Raw genomic sequence first — 12,120 nt, forward strand, 5'->3', positions numbered from 1 at the left:
ACTTCTGGCTATATTTTCACTTTTGTTGGTGCTGCTATTTCTTGAAAAAGTGTTAAATAGACTTTAATCGTATCATCTACTATGTATGTTAAATTTGTTGCATGTTATGGGACATCTTTGCAAGCTTTATGGTTAAAGAATTTGATTTTAGAGATACGACTAGTTGATCCTATTTCCTCTCCTATACTAATCTATTGTGATAATAATATTGTTGTTTTCTTTCAAAGAATAATGAGATTAGTAGTGCTTCTAAACATATGGAAATAAAGTATCTCACTATTAGAGACTTGGTCAAGAAAGGAGACATTGTGATAGAATATTGAAAGACCAAGTTGTTGTTAGCAGATCCTCTAACCAAAGGATTAAGTGCCATATTGTTTGATAAACATGTTTTTGATATGGGGATTTTATAATCTTTTGCTCCTTTGGATTAGTGGGAGTTTCTTGCTTTATCTTTTGAGATTACATTTATATGTAATTTACTTGTTAATGTTATGAACTACTTTGTGGGCCAATACTTTTTGATTATTGGATGTTTATGCTTTCAGTTAGGCTTTGTTATATTCTCGAGAATAATTGAATTGAAAGCATGTAGTTCATATCTTGTTGTGATCATTGTATTTTAAGTATATTTACTAAATGACAATGATATTTTGTTGGCTTAATTCTTAAGCAAATTTAGTGACACTGACTTATTTATTAAGTTGTGTATGTTTAATTTCACTGGCTTATTTATTAAGCATCACGGTATCAGTGAAATTGAGGACTGATAAGGATATTATGTTATTTTAAATTGATCACATGTTGAACATAATTCCTTACCACACTACTAGACTTATTGACCATGTCGATTTAATACTTTGGTATTTGTGATTATGAATGTCTTTTGTTGAGTTAAAAACAATATGATTGTCATAGTTCATTATCAAAGGTTAAATTGGACCGGTATGTTGAGATGCTATCAGAGAACTATCATTTTTTAAAGTGGCCACAAATGTTTTCTTGTTGTTCAACCCATGAGTCGTTTTAAAATAAAATTATTTTGATATATAATATATATGTATTAAAATTAATGTAGCCCAAGTGGGAGAATGTTAGACTTTTTATTTGGGCTTACATTAAGTTTTATTGGTTTTATTAAAACTTGGGTTGATTGGATAGTTCTTTGCTGTGTTAGCCCATGTTGTTGGTGATCAATTGTTAATGGGCTTAGCATCTGTGTGTAAAGTCTAGGTGAAGCAGAAGTGTGGGCTTTTCTAGTTGACTGAAGCCTTTGATGAGCAGGCCCAGCCCAACTAGGGTTTTGTAGCTAAGTCCCCTCCCTAACTCTATAAATACATATTGTCTCATCACAATTGTATACCTTTTGATAATCAGATAAATAAAACTGCTTTTGATTTAGAGATCTAGGGAGGAAGACTTAGTTGATAGTATTGCACTATCAAAGTGGAGTAACTGCTGTGGATCAAACAGAGATAATTGCTATGGATCAATCAGGTAGATCAATCAGGTACACATACCTAATTATTATATATTACTATTGTGTTCTATGTTATATACAAATAGATCTTGGGTTCATTATTAATTTTTCTAACAGCAGTCCCATCCCCGACGTCCACCATGCTGCGATTCCAAGCAATTTTCGCAAACGAACATTCAACCAACGCATGTCGAATAGTTTATGTACTAAAATTGCACAAAGGGCATTCTGCACTGACGGGAACGTGACACTTTTAAAGTTGAAAGCAAGTTGGAAGCACGCCCGAAGTAGCTCGCCATATAAAATTACTGACCTTAGGAAATTTTTAATGACTAAAGCTGCTTCCAAAAATCAGTATTGGCATCTCAGGACCAAGCACCCTTGGATTCTTGCAAGAATTTATAGGCACTTTTAACCGAATAATTCTCACAAGTCTCAAGTCTCCAACTCCAACCATCATTAGCGACCGAATCACTAAGCTGAATGGACATAATAAGATCCTGATCATAGGAAATAAACAAATCTCACACAACATCCTCATCCCAAATGCGAGTATCGACTTGAAAGAGGCAGCTAACCGACTTATTCACAAGAGCAGGGTGCCGTGAGACAAGATAGCTGTTAGAGTTATGAGGAAGTCAAGGATCATTAAGAATGGAGACATTTTCCCCATTAGCAATAGTTCTTTGAGCACAGGCATGGATTAGATCTTTAGCTTCAAGAATGCTACGCCATATAAAACTAGAATTGTCTCCCAATTCAGCAGATGACAGATTACCACTAGCATAATATTTTGCTTTATAAAGCCTACTAACTAAAGAATCATCATTAACCAATAAACGCCAATATTGCTTCCCCAAAAGAGCCAAATTAAAGTCTCTCAAACTTTGGAAACCCAATCCCCCTACATGTTTATGGCGACACAACCGCTCCCAGCTCATCCAATGAATACCTTTACCACTACTCGAATCTGATTGCCACCAAAACTTAGCCATAAGTCGCTTTAACTCCTTGCACGTGTCTGAAGGCAAGAGAAAAACATTCATAGCATAATTCGGCAAGGCTTAAGTAATAAATTTCAGCAAAACCTCATTTCCCGCACGAGATAAAATACGCCCTTCCCACCCTTGAATTCTCTTTCGAAGCTTATCCTTGAGAAAACCAAAGATAGCATTCTTATTTCTCCCCACCGAACACGGAAGACCCAGGTAATAGCCATTTTTATCACCCTCATAAATTTCCAACATAACACAAATGGAATCCCTCACCGCACTTCCAGTATTATTGCTGAAAAACATGGAAGACTTAGAGAAGTTGATTCTTTGCACTGAAACCACCGCATAAGTATGCAACAGTTCTTTCACATTGTACGCTTCTTCCTCAGTTGCCTTACAGTAAATGTAGCTGTTGTCAACAAAGAGCATATAAGAGATTACCGGTGCGCCTCGAGCACACCATAAGTAAGCCACTTTGTTCATAGTTACACAACAAATTAGAGAAGCCTTCACCACAAAGAATAAATAGATATAATTTCTATTTTTGTTTTTCGCTATACTCTACTTTCTATTTTAGCATTTACGAGAGCTTTTAATTATAATAATTTTTTAAGATTAGTTATAAATTTTTAAATAATTCAAAATAATTTACAATAAATTTACTAAAATGGTCGAAATGAAAATTTATAATAAATATGATAAATATTGTCATTTTTTTTTCTTAACAAAATATGATAAACATTGTCATACATTAATATTATTAAAAATAACATTTAAATTATACCCATTTAAGGACTTTTATATTTGATTTAGAAAAATATTTGAGTATTTTAAGGTATGAATATCTATGTTTAACTCTAGATTGTAAATAAATACTTAAATTTAATTTTTGGCTTAATTTATATTTATAGAACTCTATAAGTATATTAAATCATTATTCAAATGTTATTTACGGTATATTTAAACTAATTTTTTTTTTAAAAAAAATAAAAAATTAATGACTTCCATCAATTAAGAATTACATGTAATAATTTACTTAACATTTAATATCTAAATACTTAAAAAAAAATTTAAAATTACAATTTAAATATTAATATTAATGCAAGAAATTAAACTTTCCATTCAAAAAAAAAAAATAATAATTGCGAGTTACATGCCCAAATTACTCAAAATATTTCTTTCTTAAATACATAAAATAAAAAACAATAATTGTGTGAGTAAAAAAGGAGAGGAGTGATGGTTTTTACAGCTCAATTGTGTGAATCAGAATTACCATATTCAGCTACAAAAAAAGGTGTGAATTACCATGTAAGGTTAGGTGGGACCCAGTGCACCTGAATGAGGTCCTAGCTGATTCAAAGCTGACTTATCACTAACCGCACTACTAAGAAGGAAAGAAGTTGTGGGTCCGTTTCAAGATAGTGACACGTGTCATGATTCTAGACGGGAAACCTCACACTCCTCCAACTTTTTATCCTACACTCTCCAACACGTGAATCTATCCCAACTTCCCAAGTACCAACAAGAGAATATTCCTATCGCTCTCTCTTCACTACTTGCTAGAGATATTCAATCTTCATGTTTACTCTTTATTTACTATTTTACCCTCGTTTCAATAATTAACTCTGTTTACTTTTGAGTCATAAACAAAACGACACACACCACACCAGAACATTGGGCCCGAACGACTATTAAAAACCCTACATACACGTCAGCAAGGGCAAGATAGTAAAATCATACCACGAGAGAAAGTTTGACGGTGACGATCAATCACCAGAATCGACGGGACCCACAAACGTGGCGAAAATACTTGAAACCCGAAGATTCAAAAATCATACAAACTTAATCAAAACTAGGACCGCGGGAGAATCCGCCACGTGTACACTATGAGCGAAGTTTTGGTCAGAGGACAGAATGGTAATTTGAGTTTCAGTAGAATGGTCTATATAACCTTAAGCTTTGTTAGAGTTCAGAAGAAAAAAAAGAGAAAAACAAAAACAGCAAAAAAAAAAAAAAAAAAAACCGCCGCCTCTTCTCGTCGCCGGGAAGGGTTCTTCGGTTTTTGATAAGAGAGATTCGAAAGGAAGAGGAAAAAAAAAGCTTATCAGGGCTTTTTCCATCTCTTGATATCCGGCGGAGAAGTCCTTTTTTAGGGAATGCAGAGAGATGAGAGGAGCTTTGTTGAGGAGTACTGAGATTTCTTTTGGGCGTTCGAAGAAGTGCATCGGCGGCAGAAATTGCCACCGGAAGCACGTTGAAGACGGGTGATCTATTCATATTACTCAACCCTTTCTGCTCTTGTTTTCTGGGTCGGTTTCGATTTCTCTTTATCGAAATTCGGCTAACTCTGTAGATATATCTCTGTCTCTGTAGTTTTAATATACCAGCTGTTTGTTATTTTGTTTCTTAAGTGTCTGTATTGAGTTTTTAGTATTGTTTAAAAGAAAAAAAATGGTGGAAAATGGTGGTTGTAAAGATGGGAACTCGACTTTGCTTAATGGGAAATACGACCTCGGTCGACTTCTGGGTCATGGAACCTTTGCTAAGGTTTACCATGCTCGGAACTTGAAGAACGGGAAGAGTGTGGCGATGAAGGTGGTGGGGAAGGAGAAGGTTATTAAAGTTGGAATGATGGAACAAGTTAAGAGAGAGATCTCTGTTATGAAAATGGTGAAGCACCCAAATATTGTTGAGCTACATGAAGTTATGGCTAGTAAGTCGAAGATTTACTTTGCTATGGAGTTAGTCAGAGGTGGAGAACTCTTTGCTAAGATTGCTAAAGGTCGGCTTAAAGAAGATGTGGCCAGACTCTACTTTCAACAACTAATCTCCGCCATAGATTTCTGCCATAGCAGAGGTGTCTACCACCGTGACCTTAAGCCCGAAAATCTTCTTCTCGACGAAGGTGGCAACCTTAAAGTCACCGACTTTGGTCTCAGTGCTTTCTCCGAGCACCTGAAACAGGACGGTTTGCTCCACACCACGTGCGGAACCCCTGCTTACGTGGCGCCCGAAGTCATCGGAAAAAAGGGTTACGACGGCGCCAAAGCTGATCTCTGGTCTTGTGGTGTCATCCTCTATGTCCTCCTCGCTGGATTTCTTCCATTCCAGGACGATAATCTTGTGGCCATGTACAGAAAAATCTACAGAGGAGATTTCAAATGTCCGCCGTGGTTCTCTTCGGAAGCTCGCCGTTTAGTCACCAAGCTTCTTGACCCGAACCCGAGTACCCGAATCACCATAGCGAAGATCATGGACTCTTCCTGGTTCAAAAAATCTGTGCCCAGATCTGTACGGACCAAGGAGGAAGAGGAGATGGAGAAGGAGAAACAGTACGACGAGAGCTACTTTGAGAAGACGAAGTTGCAACCGGAGACCCTTAACGCTTTTCACATCATATCTTTATCGGAGGGTTTTGATTTATCTCCGTTGTTTGAGGAGAAGAAGAGGGAGGAGAAAGAGGAGCTGAGATTCGCGACGACTAGGCCGGCGAGCAGTGTGATATCGAAGCTGGAGGATTTAGCTAAGGCCGTGAAGTTTAATGTGAAAAAGAGCGATTCTAGAGTGAGGTTGCAGGGTCAGCAGAGTGGCCGGAAAGGGAAGCTGTCCATAGCCGCCGAGATCTTCGCCGTTACGCCATCTTTTCTGGTGGTGGAGGTGAAGAAAGACAATGGTGATACACTTGAGTACAATCAGTTCTGTAGTAAGGAGCTTCGGCCGGCTTTAAAGGACATCGTTTGGACCTCGCCGGCGGCTGAAAATTCTCCGGTCATTTGATTGTTTTCCGGCCAGAAATCCCCAAGTTGAAAAATTCATATTTGTTTCATTATTGTCTCTGAATTTTAGGAAATGAAATTTGATAAATTGGTCCAAATCTTGTGTGTGTTTTTGTGATCTTTGTTTCTCTCTCTATTTACTTGTCGTTTTTATTTGATTGTGTTTGGATGTGTTGTCGTTTTGAATCAACCAAATAACTTGAGATCCTTTCACTGTTGATTCATTGATCAATATTTGATGTTAATCACTTGTGTTTGTTGAAATATTTGTTGTTGTACTTTTAGTATAGTTTTCAATATAAGAACTCTTATCACCTTTCATATATTAAATAAATAAATTATCTGAATAAAGGCAAATCTTTTTTTGCTTTGTTTCAACTTTAATTAGTTGCTTTGTGGGGGTGTTACTTTATTGAACAATAGTTTATTGAAGAAAGAGGAAAAAATATCTATGATATCAGATGCATACATTTCATCTTTGTGTAGGTACCAATATTGACCCTTGAGACTTGAGTGTTCTTATCCCACTATACTATGAAAATTTGGTGTTAATTTATCCTTTAAATTAATATCTTAAAAAAGAAAAAGAAGTCTCACTTGACATGTTGATTGAAAATTGCTCATCTAAACTTCTTTTTGGAATTGGGAGTTGTATTACATTATCATATATCAAAAGTCTATTTGATTTCCTTTTTCCAATGTTTTTCGTCTCAAAACATTGTGACTAGCTTTTAAAATTTGTAAAGGGGAATTGAATTGATGGATGGATGATTTTTTTTATGATAGGGTGAAAAAGGAGGGTAGGGTTAAGTTGTGAGTTCATAGGTTTACATGGTGTGTTATTTTCTTGGGAAAGCTAGCTAAGTAACTTTACACCACAAAGATTCAAATCGTTATCATCTTTGGCTTTATGCTGAATTATTGTCCTTTGACATCACCATCATAAATAATAATAATTATAAGAAAAAAAAAAGACTTTCTTTTTAACTTTTTCCTTGACCTACCAATCATTCTAATTTTAGAGGGTTATGATGTAAAATAATCTTAAATTTAGAAATTAAGTAAATGTTCTTTTTTTATAAAAATTAAAAAAAAAAGACTAAATATAATATATTACTTAATAAAAATTATAAAATATATTTATTATATATTATTTTTTAAAAATATATATAATAATTGAATTAAATTATATTATTATATTATAATAAAAATAAAAAAAAAATCATTAAATATATACAACATCATTTAATATATTCCATCACTAAAAATTAATATATTGTAATAATAAATTATATACCACAAAAAAATTATAACAATACTAAATTAATACTTGAAAAATATATATTTTAGCTAACAAAATTATATATACCACTTTTGAAATATGTATACATATCAAAAAAAATTATATATAATAAAGTAAAAACTAAATATTATCTTAAATAAATTATATACTATAGGCAAAATAATCATAAACCATACAAAAAAAACATACATACCTAAACAAAAATAAAATAAAATAATATAATATTATTTATAAAAATTATATATATCATTAATAAAATTATATATCTTCTTTATATATAATAAAATAAAAACTAAACATGCAAGATCTAAAATATAATGATATAATATACATTGTATACAACAAAACTTATATACCACATAACAAAAAATATATACCTTACAATAAAAATATATATAATAACAACAAATAAAAATAAAAATATATAGGATGTTAATAAAATTATATATCATGTCAACAATAGTACAATAGAAAATAGAACTTAAATATTATTTTAAAAACATAATATACCGTATAACAAAAAATACATATACCATCTACCAATATATATACTAACAATAATAATAATAAAAATATATATGTATAATATACTAACCAAATTATATTTCATAATTAAAATATATATACTATGACAAAAAAAAATTATGTACCATCATTGTATATAATAAATAAAAACTAATTAGATATTATTTAAAATAAATAATATATAATACAATTAAAATATATAAAAATAATAATTAAATATATGTATCATGCCAATAAAATTAAATACATGTATTAAAATATTTGTATTATGTTAACAAAATTATATATCACTATTATACATAGAAAAATAAAAAATAAATATCATCTAATAAGAATAATAATATACCATACAACAAAATAATAATGTATTGTACAACAAAATCTATATACCAACCCACAACAACTCACAAAAAATTAAAAAAGTCGACATAACTTTCAAATAAAAAAAAAAATTAACAAAACTAATATAGATATATCATAATCTTTGAGTAATTTGCTTATAATTTTTTTTTTGTGTGTGTGGTAAAAGACAATATAAATAAGAAATAGTCTAAAATAGACATTTCTTTATAAAATTTGAAATGAGAATTTTTACTAACATAGTTCTATAATTTTGGGTTATTTGCTATAATATTTCTAAATCAATATCAATATTCTACTTAAAGTTTTTCTAAATGTCAATATTTCATGTAAAAAATATATATTAAGTATATGTAAAAAAATTATACGGATTTATCTGATTTGAACTGCTACCGATAATTCTAAAATTATGACCAAATTAAAAAATTATAAACAGTCTGGCTTGACCAATCCATTCACACCGAGTTCATTTGGCCCGATCTCAAATAGTTTGGTCCGGATTAGTTGGGATCTAGAACCATCCCTCGTCACGAGTACTATTCCTCATCAATAATTCTAAAAGGCATCACTAGTGCCTACTTCAGTGTCATAACACTATTGATGTAACTAAGTATCGAGTCTCATATAACTTAAGAAAATAACTTTTAGGGAATATCACTAACTAATCATAAGGCATCCTATAAAAGGTGTTAGGCATCATTGGTGCTCAATAGCAATGGTCTTATATAAATGGGAAATTTGCGGTAAAAATCCTCAAAAAGTTCAAGTTGATCAAATTAGTCCCAACCTCCAAAAATAACATCAATAATCCTTAAGGTCGCGTTTTTTTTGTAAATTTGCTAGTCCTAAATTTAACTAATCTGTTTATTTTTTCAAAATTACCACGTGTTGAAATATTATTGGTCTAAATAATAATTTTAATTAAAATATTTTAAATTAAAAAATGTATATGTTAATTCTATTTTTGGCATATTTAATTGACAAAAATATTTTATTATTTATTGTATATTTCGGCTAGAGTGTTTACTTTGGTTACCATATTGTGTGTATCTAAACTTGGAAGGAAATTTGTCTAGCTTTCCTATTTATAGAAATTGAAGTAAAAATGGTAAGTTTTGATTACACATTTATTCTTATCTAACCAGCTGTTTATTCTGATCTTGTGTGAGTTTCCCATTTTCTTAGATCAGATTTCTTGAAGAGAAAACCAGAGCTAAACTTTCCTTTTCTATAAAAAGAAAGTTGTACTTACTGCCCACGATTTTGTAGGTACAGAAATGGAAATTCCTGGGCTGATTGAAGAATTATGTTAGGGAAGTTTCCAATGGACTGGGGTCTTGTTTAGACCGTGCGTAAGTTGTAAATAAGATGTATTCATTATAAATACACCTTATAGCAGCTAGGTTTTGTATCTCTTTCATACACTTAAAAATATTTACTATTTGCTTGCTAGTTGTAACATATTCTAAGACAAGTGCTTTATTTTTCACAAGCTCTCTAATAAAGTGATGACGGATGTCTACGTACTTTGTGCGAGAGTGTTTAACAAGATTTTTTGAAACATGTATAGCACTTGTCTTAGAATATGTTGCAACAAGAAAGCAAATAGCAGATATTTTTACTAAAACTCTTGACTCGGTCTAGTTTATCTCTCTAAGGAAATCCTTAGGGATTTGTACTGCTTAATGTTTCTGTTCTTCATGATCCTTGATATTTGAGTTAACTTAGGGTTCATAATGTCTTGTCTTTGTCTTTGTCCTAGAAGAAAATCTCAACCTTATAAGAATTACTGTCATTATTTTATTGCTAATGTTTTTGGTGTTATGGTGTCATACAAATTTGTTCAAGAAAATTATTCACTCCTCCCAAGAATATTCATGTTCATCAAATAGTGTTATGTAAGCTACCATTTTCAAATAATAATGTTTAAAAACTGTGTGTTCAAGCTCCATTGGATGAATAGAGCTACCTATCTCAATGTGTGAAAACCGTCTCTGAGTAAGTTGGAACTATGTAATTGGGAGTTATGTAGAAGATACGCTACCATTGAAAAGGGCTACCATTGAGGTAGTGTGACATCGTCTCCTATGGTTACAATCTATCAGAAAAAGTCTTTTTGACAAATTGGACAATGTTCCCTGCTTACACTTTCACACACTTATGCTTGACACAGTTTGTGGTAAAATTTTCATATCCTCGAAAATAGTGTTATAAAGCTGTTACATACTGTTCGATTTGCCTTTAATATTCTTGGTGATTGAGTCAATTTTTTTTTCTGCGTAACCGATATGATCTCATTCCACTAGTTCATTAGCTTGATAAAATAATTTCTGACTATTCTTATGAGTTTGATTTTTTCATCAGGGACAAGGACAAGCGAACATTGTGTATTTTTTGTTGCAAAAATATCAAGATTATTTTTTTTTGTTGTTTAAAAAATAAAAATTATAAAAAATATGTGTGACCGACATTGTCAATTGAGCTTTCTTAAAAATTCTTGTTATTTTTCTTGTTATGTTTCACTATTTTCTTAGCATTATTTTTTCTCTTAAGTGTTGATTGGTACTTTCTGTGTTATTATGACGTTGTTCAATTTTTTGTTATCTTTGGCTCCTTGATAGGCAAAAAGGGGGAGTAGTATTAATTTTTTGGATTATGTGTCACAACTCTGGACCTTTGTTTTAGGGGGAGTTGGTTGTTTGTGGTTTGTGCACTTTTCCGTTTAAAAAGTGGCTTTGTATCGGTTTGTAAGCTTTTCCGTCCAAAAAAAGTTCTTTGTTTTATGTGTTAGAGTGCTTTCATGCAAGGGGAGTATTTTCTATATTCTTTTATCTTTAAAAAGCTATTTGCTTTGGTTTCTAACACTTGATGCAAGTTTTCTCATAATAAAATGTTTTGTCAATCAAAGTGCCAAATGGAGAGATTATTAATTCCATTTTTGGCATATTTAATTGACAAAAATATTTTATTATTTATTGTATGTTTCGACTGGAGTGTTTAATTTGGTTACCATATTGTGTGTATCTAAACTTGGAAGGAAAGTTGTCTAGCTTTCCTATTTCTGGAAATTGAGGTAAAAATTGTAAGTTTTGATTACACATTTATTCTTATCTAACCAGCTGTTTATTCTGATCTTGTGTGAGTTTCCCATTTTCTTAGATCAGATTTCTTGAAGAGAAAACCGGAGCTAAACTTTCCTTTTCTATAAAAGGAAAGTTGTACTTACTGCCTATGTTTCTGTAGGTACAAAAATAGAAATTCTTGGGCTGATTGAAGAATTATGTTAGGGAAGTTTCCAGTGGGCTGGGGTCTTGTTCAGACCGTGTGTAAGCTGTCAATAAGATGTATATTCATTATAAATACACCTTATAGCAGCTAGGTTTTGTATCTCTTTCATACACTTAAAATTGTATACATATCTTAAGGAAAGAGTATCTTTGTTTTGTAGAGAAGAGCTGTTCGACTCTTACTCTGTTTATTTGTAGTGTGTATTGTCTTGAGTTTGTATTCAAGTTTACATCGAAGAAGAACAACAGTGCAACCTTCGGGATAAGGTTTTTCAAAGCTTTCGGGAGATTACTTTTCAAGTCTTGCATCGGGAGGATTCAAGCACACAATCTTCGGGAGAAGGTTTTTCAAAGCTTTCGGGAGATTGCTTTTCAAGTCTTGCATCGGGAGGAT

General features: G+C 32.0%; 2 protein-coding genes across 2 annotated transcripts; one reads left to right on the forward strand and one right to left on the reverse strand.

Moving 5' to 3' along the window:
- Window positions 1-2,118: 2,118 nt before the first annotated feature.
- On the reverse strand, window positions 2,119-2,958 carry LOC115694929 (uncharacterized). Its single transcript, XM_030622030.1, has 2 exons — window positions 2,595-2,958; window positions 2,119-2,501 (listed from the first exon to the last, which is right to left on the reverse strand). The coding sequence occupies exons 1-2, from the start codon at window positions 2,956-2,958 to the stop codon at window positions 2,119-2,121; spliced, it is 747 nt and encodes a 248-aa protein (XP_030477890.1).
- A 1,446-nt stretch (window positions 2,959-4,404) lies between these two features.
- LOC115725480 (CBL-interacting serine/threonine-protein kinase 6) lies at window positions 4,405-6,349 on the forward strand. Its single transcript, XM_030655017.2, has one exon. The coding sequence runs from the start codon at window positions 4,927-4,929 to the stop codon at window positions 6,250-6,252; it is 1,326 nt and encodes a 441-aa protein (XP_030510877.1). The 5' UTR covers window positions 4,405-4,926; the 3' UTR covers window positions 6,253-6,349.
- Window positions 6,350-12,120: the final 5,771 nt, after the last annotated feature.

This window comes from Cannabis sativa, chromosome 6 (genome assembly GCF_029168945.1).
Source record: "Cannabis sativa cultivar Pink pepper isolate KNU-18-1 chromosome 6, ASM2916894v1, whole genome shotgun sequence".
NCBI lineage: Eukaryota > Viridiplantae > Streptophyta > Magnoliopsida > Rosales > Cannabaceae > Cannabis > Cannabis sativa.

Bases quoted from the DNA above. Each gene is read 5' to 3' on its own strand.
- LOC115725480 (XM_030655017.2), top strand. From the start codon at position 4,927: ATGGTGGAAAATGGTGGTTGTAAAGATGGGAACTCGACTTTGCTTAAT.
- LOC115694929 (XM_030622030.1), bottom strand. From the start codon at position 2,958: ATGAACAAAGTGGCTTACTTATGGTGTGCTCGAGGCGCACCGGTAATC. The intron at 2,502-2,594 runs GTATTTTATCTC...TCTTGCCTTCAG, and splicing joins AATTCAAGGGTGGGAAGGGC to ACACGTGCAAGGAGTTAAAG.